This window comes from Pollicipes pollicipes, unplaced genomic scaffold, assembly GCF_011947565.3.
Source record: "Pollicipes pollicipes isolate AB1234 unplaced genomic scaffold, Ppol_2.1 Scaffold_6138;HRSCAF=7277_pilon_pilon_pilon, whole genome shotgun sequence".
Taxonomy (NCBI): Eukaryota; Metazoa; Arthropoda; class Thecostraca; order Pollicipedomorpha; family Pollicipedidae; genus Pollicipes; species Pollicipes pollicipes.
Window position 1 is genome coordinate 11,564,556 of NW_023596818.1, and position 13,008 is coordinate 11,577,563.

Consider the following 13,008-nt stretch of genomic DNA (forward strand, 5'->3'; position numbering starts at 1 on the left):
CGTCTGGCCCCTCCCCTTTGGCCGGAAGGGGCGCTTTACAAGCCTTTCCAACCGTCCATGGGATCCTTGGAGCACACCAAGGTGGGGGGCCCTGCCCCCCACCTTGTGCCCCCGGTGTCTGCGTAATGTCCCCCTCCCTCACGGGGGGGGGGGGCATCGGCAGACCGCTCCAACACCTGCACCCACCACGCCAGCACTCAGCCCTCCGTCGCCCCTCGAAACACAGCACGTGGGGTCAAGCAGTTTATTTGAAGCTGGTTGTTCGACAATCCACAATCACGCGCGCGGTGGCCCAGTCCGCGGGATTAGGGCGCTCCGGGCATACGTAATACAAAATAGAAGTCTCTCCGAGTCACAATGAGCACCGATGGCCGGCGCGCGGGAGGCGGGCCCGCCGGGGGGCGCCGCACCGCCCCCGGTGGACATCCGCAGGTCCGCCCCCTGCCGGCCGGCCGGCCGGGGCGGCGGCGCCCGCACAGCACCGTCGCCCCGTCAACTAGGATTATTGCTGCCTGCGCGCGTCGTTCTTCACCCACGCCCGCACCCTTAGTGTCAGCACTGTCTTTTGACGAACCAAACACGCGTGCATGCACTCACACGCCACGGTGCAGCATACAAATCATTAAAAAACCTGTACACATGTTCGCCCCGGACTACCGTTAGTCTCGTGTTGCTAGTGCGCGCCGGCAGGGCGGCGCCACCGGTCCGGTCTGGACTGCGACCATCACAGCGGTCGCCACGCGTCTCGACACAGCCGCTCCAAGCTTGACAAAAATAATAACATATCCATAAATGATAACATAATTAATGATAGAAAGACTGTTAGATCGCGTTTCAAAGCACCTTGGCAGTTTGGTTAGTGATCATTATGCTGTAGCTGCTCTGTGTTCGCGCGGACGTATTTACAGTCACTGCTGGCTCTGGGTGGCGGCGTGCGCCGCCCGTCTGGTCCCGCGGGGGTGTGGCAGCCGCCTCAGTGCCAGCGGGGCTTCTCCGAGGTGGCTGACTTCCGAGCCTTGTCCCCGGCTCGAGTCGCTCGCGCCCGACGAGCGACGCTGGATCTTGGACGCCGAGTGCTCTCTGTCGACGAGAGAGGGTGTGAGGCCACGGGGAGAGGGCGAGGTCACGGGCAAACGAGGGCGACGCCACGGGGAACGGGTGTGAGAATTGGTCACGGTGCCACTCCAGGTGGACAACACGGCGGCGGTGGCACAACAAAGGAATGCGCGCCCGCGTGTGCCAGGATATGCAGGTCCAGAACCGTCGCTGGGAGTGAACCACTTTTCGACACTCGATTTTGGCAACCATCCCTCATGATTTCCACTTCTTTTATACCCCCCCCCCCCCCCCCTCTCGCATCACATCAGACAGCAGACAAGCCACACCGCCCACGCCGACGGTCTCGCTGACGACACCACGCGTGGCGGCCGGCCCTCAGGCGTGACGCACCACACCCTGCCATATCAGAACACCGACACACGCCTGCAGGCCGCTCTCCCAGCGTCAGACCTCGCCCTCGCCGCCGCACAGACAGCCCCACACCCGTCTCCACAGCCGCCGGCGCCCTGCCGCGCCATCCGGGCGCTCGGGTCACGTGTGAGCCAACACCACGCGCCGGTAGTTACCTCTGCATTGTCGGCACGGGAATGTGGGATCCGCTGGTTTTGGGTCTGCAAGAGAGGCGGCCGCCCGTTAGTCGCACGCTCCACCTCCGCGCCCGCCGCGCCACGTGTTAGGCCACGTGTTAGGCTCCACGCCACGTGCCAGCCACGTGTTAGGCTCCGCGCCACGTGAACCGCGGGACGTTAGGCACCACACCATTTCAACCCATACTGCACGACGGTTCTAAAGGCGTCCGCGTGTTTGATACGCCACATATTTGCGTTCTTTGCCTCTTGGAGTACAGCGTGCCCATTGCCCACAGCCAACCAACGAACGGGCGATTACACAGGACACTTTGTGGCCACGCGCGGCAAATCCCCCGCCGCCGACGAGCGTTAGTGATCTCTCGTCGCACCGCGCCGCAGCGAAGACTGCCGACAGGCCGCTATGTACACCGCGCCAGCACTAGAGCGAGAGCGGGACGCGTCACTCTCGCGCCCGGAGGTGCTGCGTTACCTCAGACCCGTCGAGAGGCGGGACGCTGACGACAGACTGGACTGGGACGACGTTCGAGATCTGCACAAGCAACCATGCGGCGATTAGTGCACGGCTACGCGGGGACGCCGGTGCCGGCCGGCCGGGCGTTACTGAGTAGTTACACGACGGTGCATACGTGCCGGATAGTTAGATCGTCGCTCGGAGCTAGTAAAGTGCCGGCGGCACGGCGAGGCGGCCACTTGTGCTCGTACACAGCACATGCGTCATTAGCTGTGAGTAGTTCATTAATGAGATATTAACATCTGGTTAACAGGCAAAGACGGTAGCGTTCGGTGGCACTGCATATATACACTGACGCTGCTATATACACGGGGAAGGATGCCTGTGCGGAAAGACACGCACGCAGCCAACTGAGTGGGTGACTCCAGTCAGGGCCATGCCGCCACTACTACCACGAGTCCACCGACAAGGGTGACGGGCCTCACACCTGGGCCTTTGTGGTAACGTGACTGGTGTGATTAGACCGGGAAGGATGCGTGAAGGCCATGGTGGACGTGGTATTCCAAGTGCAACAGATTAGGGATCAGCGTGCGGAACGTGCGCAAGAAAGGGCATGCAACGCTACTGCAAGCACGATGGGTGCGGTGGGTCAATACTTCTTGAAGGCCATTTTAGACGAGTTGAAGCATCTACAACCAACCGAGGGCTTTGATTTTTGTTTTGCGAGGTACAGCTTCTGATGGCCTCATAGCGGGCTATAAGGCCGCCATGACCGACCGGCCAGATACAAAGCTCCAGGGGGCAAATCGTAATGCCTTTCTGACGGAAAGCGGCCTCCAAGTCGGCGCAAAACCCAGCCACGCCGCTCTGCGGGCGGCCAATCCCACCCCACCACTCGTCGCGCACCGACCCAGCTCTCATCCCCGACCCGTGAATGCGCGAGCGGCCCAGCACGCGGCCGCGCGAGCGCAGCAGTACCTGGCGCGCCCGGTGCCCAGCCCGGCCGGGATGCTCAGCGTGGAGCTGACGCGGGGCACGCCGCGCCGCCAGGAGAGCGTGCCCAGCCTGCGCGCGAGACACCGTCAGGGCGGCTCACATGCAGTGGCCACACACCGGGCTCGGCGGGCAGGCCGTGCGTTAGAAAGGCGGGAGCTGGCTCGTTATTGGGTTAGTCACGGCGGCGACGGACGATCCGTTACAGGCGCTTATGAGCAGCTGATCGCACCAGTGAAGGTGTTAGTGAAGCGGATGTTCACAGCCAGTGAGGCGAAATGAGAGCACAGCTGTTGCGCACGGCTCGAACCACATGCAAATGTCCGCCAGTGGCACGACACCGACTGCTAGCAAAAAAACAGAGAAGCTGGTTGATTGGCAGGTCAATACCGTAGTTAGTGGGTGGGGAAAGAGTCGGAAAGAGAGAGGGAGGGGGAGAGAGAAAGAGAAAGAGAGAAGAGAGAGAGAGAGAGAGAGAGAGAGAGAGAGAGAGAGGAGAGAGAGAGAGAGAGAGAGAGAGAGAGAGAGAGAGAGAGAGAGAGAGAGAGGAGAGAGAGAGAGAGAGAGAGAGGAGAAGAGAGAGAGAGAGAGAGAGAGAGAGAGAGAGAGAGAGAAGAGAGAGAGAGAGAGAGAGAGAGAAGAGAGAGAGGGGGCTCTCTCTCCTCTCTCTTGTCTTGGAGTTACCTGGAGCCGCCGGCGTTCAATCTCGTCCGCGGTGCCCGAGCGCACCATCACCGGGATGCGACTCCTAGGGCAGATGGCAGACAGATGGAGATAGATACAGAGCGCGCGGCGCCGGCACCTCAGCGTTAGTTCTCACACCAGCGGGTTATGTGCAGTGACGAGACAGACGCAGCTGCCGCCCACGCGCAAGACCAGGCCCACCAGCACCTCGGCTTCTGGGCCAACTCGGTCTTACACGTGGGCGGCACTGTCACGTGGTTACAGTGCGAGAGCAGAAGAATGGCAGAGCGTGATCACGTGGTGACCGGCGGGACGTTATGCACTGTACAGGCGCGGCGGCGGCCGGCCGGCTAGTTCGTGCGCCGGCCGCCGCCCGTCTCTGGCAGCACTTATGTACAACGCGGGAGCGGGTGCAGGGCGCGCGGGTTAGTATACCTGGGGCTCGGCACTCCTGGCGACATGGATGAAACGGAGGCGGGTCGCCTGTACCTAGAACAGTTAGTGCCTCCTGTTAGTGGTAAGTGGACGACGGCAAAAGCGGGGTTACAACACAGCCCATGCCGGAGGCATGTGCCACATGGGGAGAGCGGGATTTTCTACCGGTCAATGATGGGCCGATGCGGTTACAGCAGTTAGACTGATCTACCTGGCACTGCTGCCGGATACCTCAGGGCGGCGACCAGGCCGGGCGGCGCAGTGGCCGCCAGCGCGCCAGCCCCAACCGCCCGGCGAACGGCTCGCGAACTGTTAACTCCATGCCCGCTGACAGATGGCAGCGCCGGCGACGAGATGGCCTTCAGCAGCGTGGGACCCAGCGGCCGGCGCCGGGCGCCGCCGCGGCGGCAGCTGATTAGCGGGGACCAGGTCATGCAGGTGTCAGCGGCCAGGGCCGCACCGGTCCGGGTCGCCACAGGCTGGTTGCGGAAGCCATGCACGGGTCGGCGAGTCTGAACAGACTCCCCAACAGCAGGTTACACGGAGCAGGACCATGCGCGGCACATCGTCCGATGGGAGACGGGGCCACACGGGTCGGCGTTTTACAGCGCGAACCCGCCACACTTGACCCCGCCTTCGGGTCAGGCCCAGCGGGCAGCGCGGGAGGACCGGGGGGGGGGGGGGGGGGGGGGCATGCGGTCGGTCGGTCGGTCGGCGGAGGAGAGGTCATGTAGCAGCTCCTCACCTGTACTGGCTGGTTTTGCCGTTCGTCGACCCGTTCGGATGGGCAGGGGATGAGGTCTTGCTCAGCGGAGATGAGGCCTGACGAGCGGCCAGCGAATGTTACGCAAGCTGGCCTGCTAGGCCAACAAGCATCAAACAGAGGGCGCAAATCGTGACAGCGAACAACATCTTCCCCGCCAATGACGCTCAACTGTCCACGGCACCAAACAAATGAACGGTTCCCACCGTTTTTATCCACGTGGATCCTGTGCCTCTTCACTGTTGACATTGACCTACCACCACATCCCTGATCCACCTCACGTTTCGCACAGCAGGTTAGCTGGAGAGTTGACAACACCCCGCGGCCGAATCCCCCAGGCCGCTCGCCCTAGCTCGGAGCGCGGTGCGCGCCGCCGCCGAGCGCCGCCGCCCACCTTGCGGCCGTAGGCGAGCCGGTGACTAGAGGAGCCGGGCGTGCCGGTGCGCGTGGCGCCGCCCCGGCCGTCGGCCGAGTCCAGGCTGATCTCCGAGCCGGTGCGGCTGGGCGGCTTGCTGCCGCCCTGCGAGCTGCTGCTGCGCACCGGCGTGCTGCCCTTGCGCAGGTAGCGGTGGCCGCCGTCGTGGCTGCTGCGCTCACCCGGCGTGCCCGACACGGAGGAGCGCGCCAGGGGCACGCTGCGGCCCGTCTTCTCGCGCACCTGTGACGCCACAGAACGGAGGGTCACGGCGGGCGGGGACGGGGGCGGCGTCAGGAGCGCGGATGCCGGCCCGGCGGCGGCGTCGACGGGAAGAAGAGTGGAGAGTCGCTGTCGCGGGTCCGCTGGCCTCGTTCGTTGAGGCAGGTGGACGTGTATGGAAAGGCTTTAGCCGGAGTCACGATTCAAGGTCCGAGAACGCACGGCACCCCGACAATGTATGGCGGCGACAACACAGAAGATGAAAGCAAAGACGAGCGTCCCGAATGGAGATGAATGAGACGGGAGGCAACCTGACAAGCTCGGCGCACGTCCGGGTCTTTATGAAGCGACAGCAAACATTTCCCTTTCCTACGTGCGCAAACGATCGCACATCCCACCTTCCACACTCCATACACACTCCACTATTGGACGTGGCTCGCCCACCTTCGTGATGGGTCCGGCCGTTGGCACGGACGTGCTGCGGCTGGAGGTCTTCGACTTGAACGGCGTCATGCTCTGCGACACGCCCGGCGCCAGCACAAACTGCTCGCGCAGCTCCACGTTGGTGCGGCCCTTGGCTGTTGAGCAGGGGGCGGGGTGAGGGGGCGCGCGCCGCCAGCCGCCAGCCAACCAAACAAAACGCCGCGCGCGCGTCAAACGCACGCGACATCAACAAAAAGGAACGACAGTGCGCCAGCGGCAAGCCGGCAGCGGCAGGCCGGCAGCGCACAGCTACGGCAAAATGAGAAAACCGTGCAAGTCTGAACGAACAAATGTGACAGGCAACTTAAAGGTACCAGAGTGGCAAAAACAACATCGAGACACGAATGCTTAGTGCGCAAACTCCCGTCATAGGGCGTGCTTTCTGATGAGCAGCGTTCGCAATTTCAAGGATTTTCAGAGCAATAATATAGGTTACCCAAAAAAACTCAGGTGCAGCAGTAGCAAAAAAGCCGACGATACCAACAAAGGCATAAAAGTACGCGTTTGACCTGGAATGTTGTAATGTTCGAACAACGCCACTCCCTGTGAATTTCAGTAGTCGAGCTTCATACAACTTAAAGGAACGGTTAGTAACAGTCATACCAACTTAACGCAGGGAATGTGGCAAAATCTGTTGGACCGCCCTGGTCAAACGTTCGATACGAACATCTCGTTAATTAAATGCGGCTGAAAAGTAACAAATGGAAAAAGTAAAGTCAATATTCTTGAATGAATGCTTCGATTACAAAATCTTAAATAAAATCATACAGCACCGATGAGCACACATTTGGTGGACGTTCTGAAAGAACCTAATCTTGTCCCAGAGTTGCAAGTAAGCTTAAGTTTTATGAAACTCGACACTGATAAGGTAAGACCTCCGAGGCACACACGACACAGCACAAACCGTGTGCAGCCATCAACCACGTGAGCAATGTACAGTGGCCGCCGCAGCCTTCAGCTGAAAGGAAGGCAACCACACACACTCACACAACCTCTCAGCGCAGGCGGCTCAATCGGCAAGCAATAGCATGCGGAGCTGGTGTCCCTGTTCCAGTCTGTACCGGTGACATGCCAGCAGCTACATCTACAGAGAGACGGCAGGTAGCGGCCTGCTCGGCCGCCCACGGCGTGCTGCCTGTGGTGGGATGCACGAAGCCCCGAGTGTCATGCCGCCTGTTCTATGAGCGCACGCGCACCACCGGAAGCCCCGCGTGCGGCGTCTCCGCGCATGCGCAGTGAGCGGCGGTTAGTGGCTTACACTGTTCGTTCATAGGGCATCCTCGCTCGTGCTGCTCTTCCAGAACCAGTCGCCGGGACATACACACCTCTTTGGAAAACAGAACGTGAACTTCAGGCAGGCCGGTGGCGCGGCGCGGGTGGCGGGCACGAGGAGAGAGGAGCGGAGCGAGCGGCGGGGCGGGCAGAGCGGGGAGCGGGCACACGGCCTGTTAGTACAGCGGCGGTGAGGCGGTCTCGGGGCACTGTACAAAGCGGCCAGCCGCACCGAGGTTAGAAGCCTGACCTGAATGCGTGGCGGCGATGCACACTGGAAGTTTAGCGGTGTTAATACCGTGCAAACAGTCAACACGGCGCGCGGGGTTATCAGCGCTCGCGGCGGTCAGTTCGCGGCGCCGCACGCCACGGCAGCTGTTAGCAACGGCAGGCGCGCACGCTTCGAGCTCACACCGACATCGAACAACCAGCGCCGATCCACCCTCGTCCCTCCTCTGCAAGTGAGTGGTCAACAGTCCGCCACAGTCCACCGCGAGCAGTCGGGCGCCGCGGCGCGTCGGCTCCGCGCGACTCCGGCCCTCCACCGGGCGGCGTCCGGGCGCGCGGCCGTCCGCCGCCGCCTGGCCGGCTCACCTCGGCACGGGTCGTTCTTGACGAGGAACTCGTCGAGCGCCTCCCAGCCGCCGCCGACGCGCACCATGACCGTCGAGCGCAGGATGCGCACCAGGCGCAGCTTCTGGCTGTCGCCGAACTGGAGCACAGACCGGGCAGGTCAGGGGCTGTGGGGGCTGGACAAAGAGGCAAGGGGGCGTGGGAGGCCAGGGAAGGGGGCTATACCGTACCAGGGGCCACAGCTCCGAGCGTCGGGTAACTGCTAAATTCTGCCCGTGGATCGCAGCTGAGCGGCCTCAGCGCACGAGAACAGACCACTTGTCGATGATTTAACTGAAGATGCGCCCCTCAAGCACATCACCCGATCAGCGGCCCGGCCGCTCTCGAATCGAGGGGGGGGGGGGGGGAGGGCAATGGCCGATATGCGTACCAACTGCCGGCAATCCGCGCCCGCCGCCCTGTTTCATGCCGTCGCCGCCAGCCGGCGCCACTTACCCGGTACTTGCCCTCGCCGACCTGGAACACCTTGAACTTGGTGCGACACATGCACGTGGCGCACAGCTTCTTAACCTCGTCGTCGATCTTCTCGGCGTCGGTGAGCGGCTGGTTCTTCTCCCAGTCGGGCCGCAGCGCCGACATGAACTCATTGTAGTCGATCAGGCCGTCCTGGTTCTTGTCCACGCAGTCCGCCACCATCCGCATCTCCGGTCCAGAGGTGGGGAAGTCTGCGCAGGCGCACGAGGTTAGCATCAGGGGGAGAAGGTGGGGGAAGGGGGACGACACGCTGGCCACTGTCACGACAGGCGCACGGCCCAAAACGACACTTCACCGAGTCTGTGGTGGGGGCACTGAATGAGGCGCGTAGAATCGGTCTCATGACAGTGCAGTGAGATGTAGCGCAGGATACTGTCGCCACCATGAAATTGGCAACTCCTAAAACAGCGATGACCTACATAAGATTTACAGTACAGTTCTTCCAAATTGTGTGTTGATTTAACGAACGATCAATTTAACGATCTTCTTCGCATGTCGAGCGTACCACGTGGCGAACTCTCTCGTTCACGGTACTCATGAAGCGGGCATGCGACAACAGCTAGGTGACATGCACATTCGGAGGCGTACTCAGGTTCATGATGCCGTCCATGAACTCCTCCTTGGTCAGGAAGGTGTCGTGGTCGGTGTCGAGGCGGCGGAACAGGTCGGTGATACGCATCTTCCTCTGGTTGGCGAACTTCATGAACTGCAGGACGGGCCGCTCGTTAGTGAAGGCGAGGCTGCCACTAGCGCCCGTCACGCTATGCCACACGAGTCCTGTTCGCTTCACGGTGGGGCAAATCGAACATCAATGTACACACACATCGTGAGCACAGTCATGTGGTCGGAGGCACCGCAAAAAGCGGTCACAAAATACGACCCGGCAGTCCTCGCTCCTCCTTTCCGTGAGCATCCACTCTCCTGACGCCGTCAGAGTCGTCACGACCTCCCCAACACGGCCAAGGCGCCCGCAAGAGCGGCACCCACGCCGCGCGCGCACCCGCAAGAGCGGCACCCACGCCGTGCGCGCGCTCACCCGCTTGCGCCACTCCTCGAAGTCGAAGTCCTGCAGCTTCTCCATCTCCTGCGAGTAGCTGAACTTGTCCTGCAGGCGGCGCTGGCGCTCCCACGCCAGCATCCAGGTGTTGCGCCAGGCGTCCCAGAGCTCGCGCTGGCGCGGCGTCTTCAGCACCGGCTCGCTCAGGCTCTGGCGACTGGGGAAGACCGCCGACGGCGTTAGAGGCGGCCGCCGGGGGTGGGGCGGGCAGCGTGGCTAGGGGGGGGGGGGGGAGGGTTGGAGTTTTGTGGTTGTGGCGGGGCTGCTGTGTATAGGAACGTGCTAAAACTAGGAAGAGGGGCCTTTCACCCTTGGCTGGATATTCTGATTTTGCACGCCCGTAATTATTTATAGGGCTCAAAATGCGAACTGAACGATGCATTCATTTCCCTTCACCCCAATGCACACGAAGAGTCCAAAATAAATAAAGCTGACCAGCGGCATCGCGCGAATCAAATTTGCGATTGACAACACAAGCAAAAGATCAAGTCGATTTGACCTTTGCTCAACAAGTTATTTATGGCCACCCGATTACCTACAAAAGCTAGTAGCACCGACCACCCTACCTGCTCCACTCCTTGCTACCACTGGACCCAAAACCACAACACGATCAAACAGAACACAAACTCTCACCTTCACCATCAACCGGCGCCAGCGGCCTCCACTACCCGCACGGCCTGCCACCTGGCGGTGTCGTGCGGCTGCCCTCCCGTGCCCCGTGCCCCGTCACCCCCCGCGTGTACGCCGCCTCGCGCGCCCTGTCCCCACGGAGAGCCGGTGGGCGCGCCGGCAGCGCCACCTACCTGGCCTTGCGGCCGCCGGCCGGCGCCGGCGACGCCTCGTGGAACACGGGTCCGATGCGAGGCCAGGCGGCGTCGGAGCGCTCCGGGCTGGCCCTGCGGGGCGGCGCGGCACGGGCGCATGCGTCAGCCGCCGGCGGCCGGCTCGGGCGCGCCAGGCCCCGGGTGCAGGCAGGCCCCACGGTCAGGGACCCCGCCGGCGGCGCCGGCCGCACACGGGCCAGCGGTGCCAGCCCGACGGCGGCCCGCACCGCCGACCGTGGGAGCTCAGTCAACAGACCGAGTCGAGAGATCAAGGAGAAGACACTGGCTTAATGCGGGAGTCGTGCCTGCACCCGGGACCAAATCATAACGAAGCAAAACGGGCTTGGACATGCCATGCAAAGAAAGCTACTGCGTGCATTCGATGCTCCCAAACATCTGAGATAGACACAAGCCATTGCAAACCGTGCTACTTCAAAACACGTGTTACCAGCCGAAAGGCAGCTCAAATGCTATAACCAACTGAAATCAAACGGTTCTGACGCGACGACTCACACAAAAATTCCGCGTTCCATTTACCAGCACTTGTACCAGCCGCATTTGCATCATTACAAAAAACACAACGCACGACCCTCGGTACACGCTCGATATCTCAGACACGACGCTCCAGCGCGAGGCCTCCGCCGACGCCGGACGTCCACAGCGCCGCGGCAGCGGCCGCAACCGGCTCTAGTACCTGGCGTTGGTCAGCCAAGGCTTGTCATAGTCGCGTACCGGCGACACCTCGCGCTCGGGGCTGCCCTGGCTGCTGACAGACATGGGCGCGCCGGGTCAGCGCCGGCCCGAGCGGCACCGCGGCCGCCGGCGCACGCGCAGCCGGCGCTCTACGGACGGACGTGCCGGACGGCGGTCGGCTGCCCCCTCCCCACCCCCCTCGGGAACGCCCGTGAAGTGGACGCTGAATCGATGCTGACGCAACGACGTAAGAGGGAATGTCCGGCAGAAATTTCATACATGACTTGACTTGCCTCACTTGAAGATGGTACATTTTTCGCATTCTGTTCGGCAATTCCCACTACGCAAGTATTGATCCTCGGACAAAACCCATGTACAATTAATCAAAAGACTGAACTCCATTCACAAAAGGGCTGGGAGCGGGCAGCACGACCGCCGTTGGCAGAAGCACATATGGACTACTACGGACGGCACAAAGCTACTCATTACTACGAGATTAGCTACAACGCCAGACCAATTCTCAAGAGTTAGGTAATGATGTGAAAATGCACCCTTGCATATGGAAAATACATGTGGCAAAACTGCTTTATAGTCACAATACAGCGACTGAAAAGCGTACCAACATTATGCTCGCAAGACAAACCAAAACAAACAGAGCAAAAAAACTATTTAAAGCGTTGCTTGTGCAGACACAACACATTTAACCTCCCAGTTAATATCCGAGTTAGGCCTTTACCATATATGTGTTAGGAGCGTCCCAACGCTGTACACCTTGTTAAAATAAAATATGTCACCTTGTACCGCAAAGACCATATTTAATGTGTTAAAGCCGGGGCAAAACGGGAGGGGCGTGGCTTGGGAAAGGCAAATTCCCCACCGAGCCCTGGAGGACAGAGGACCAGCCAGGGGTGGGATGAGGGGAGAAAGTGGACCAGCCAGGGGTGGGATGAGGGGAGAAAGTGGCGATCGGGATATATTGGCATGGAATCAGGCTGGAGGTTGAGGTGGTTAATATCCCGCCAGGATATTGCGGCGTTGTAGCCCAGTTAGTTGCTTATCACGTCCATCAATGGCCATCCAACGGAGTCCTTAACTCCATTCATCAATCTCTCTCAGTGCGCCAGGGCCAAGCCATTTCTCATGCAAGCCCGTGCTGGGCGTAGGCTGGCGCAGGCGGCGTCTGTCAGCCCAGGCGGAGTCACGGCGGCACCTGTGGCGCGCGCCGTATCCGGCCCCTCACCTCCGCTCCGCCGACGCGTTCCGCCCGCCCAGGAAAGCTCTACAAACGGCCGACCCTCCACCGCAGTGTGTATGTGTGTGTGTGCGAGCGCTGTGCGCAGAACGCAGCACTCGTGGAAGCGACAGCGAAATGTCAAGAACCACCACCGCAGACTGACATTCCACACAGCCCTCCACCGGGGGCGTCACACGAAGCAGGGGCCGGGACCCAGCGTTGAGGCCGAACTCACCTCTTCTTGCTCGGCGATCCTTCGCGGTCAGGACTAAACTGGCTGTAAACGGACAAAATAAACGTAAAATATGCGTACAAGTAGAGCAGTAACTGACGCTACTACATCGCGCTAAACGGCTTCTGCGGATGCAAAACAAACGAACTGATCAGGCCAGACATGCAACACTGAGTAGCGCTCATCGAACGACCTTGCCTGTTCCAGAAGGCTGTCAAACAAAAATAAACAAAACTCCGCCATCGAAAAGCTTGAGAACACACCCGACTAGCAACGACGGAATATAACGTGACTAAGACGAGAACCAGGTATGGCTGAGTAATCCCAACAAATGATATTGGAGCATCATATTGTTTAATCATAAATTTAAGGTCATACGTATTGCGTCTCCTAGGTCCCCTCGCCTTCTGAATGTCTTAAATCCGTTAACTTCTAGCACACGACAAATGTCACGACAGCATATGAGTAGTAAATTGAAATGCTCTAAAAACTAC

General features: G+C 60.6%; 1 protein-coding gene across 1 annotated transcript in view; it reads right to left on the bottom strand.

Moving 5' to 3' along the window:
• Positions 1-230: 230 nt before the first annotated feature.
• LOC119105729 (dystonin-like) overlaps positions 231-13,008 on the bottom strand; it is a gene marked incomplete at its 5' end in the record, with an annotated part of 124,916 nt that continues 112,138 nt past the window's right edge. The window contains 17 exon segments of the mRNA XM_037229215.1: positions 231-1,080; positions 1,626-1,670; positions 2,119-2,178; positions 3,079-3,165; positions 3,778-3,841; positions 4,213-4,266; positions 4,958-5,034; positions 5,370-5,633; positions 6,057-6,190; positions 7,354-7,443; positions 7,962-8,079; positions 8,436-8,665; positions 9,063-9,180; positions 9,511-9,688; positions 10,335-10,427; positions 11,050-11,121; positions 12,518-12,559. Of these exon segments, the coding sequence (XP_037085110.1) occupies positions 835-1,080; positions 1,626-1,670; positions 2,119-2,178; positions 3,079-3,165; positions 3,778-3,841; positions 4,213-4,266; positions 4,958-5,034; positions 5,370-5,633; positions 6,057-6,190; positions 7,354-7,443; positions 7,962-8,079; positions 8,436-8,665; positions 9,063-9,180; positions 9,511-9,688; positions 10,335-10,427; positions 11,050-11,121; positions 12,518-12,559 (1,972 nt within the window).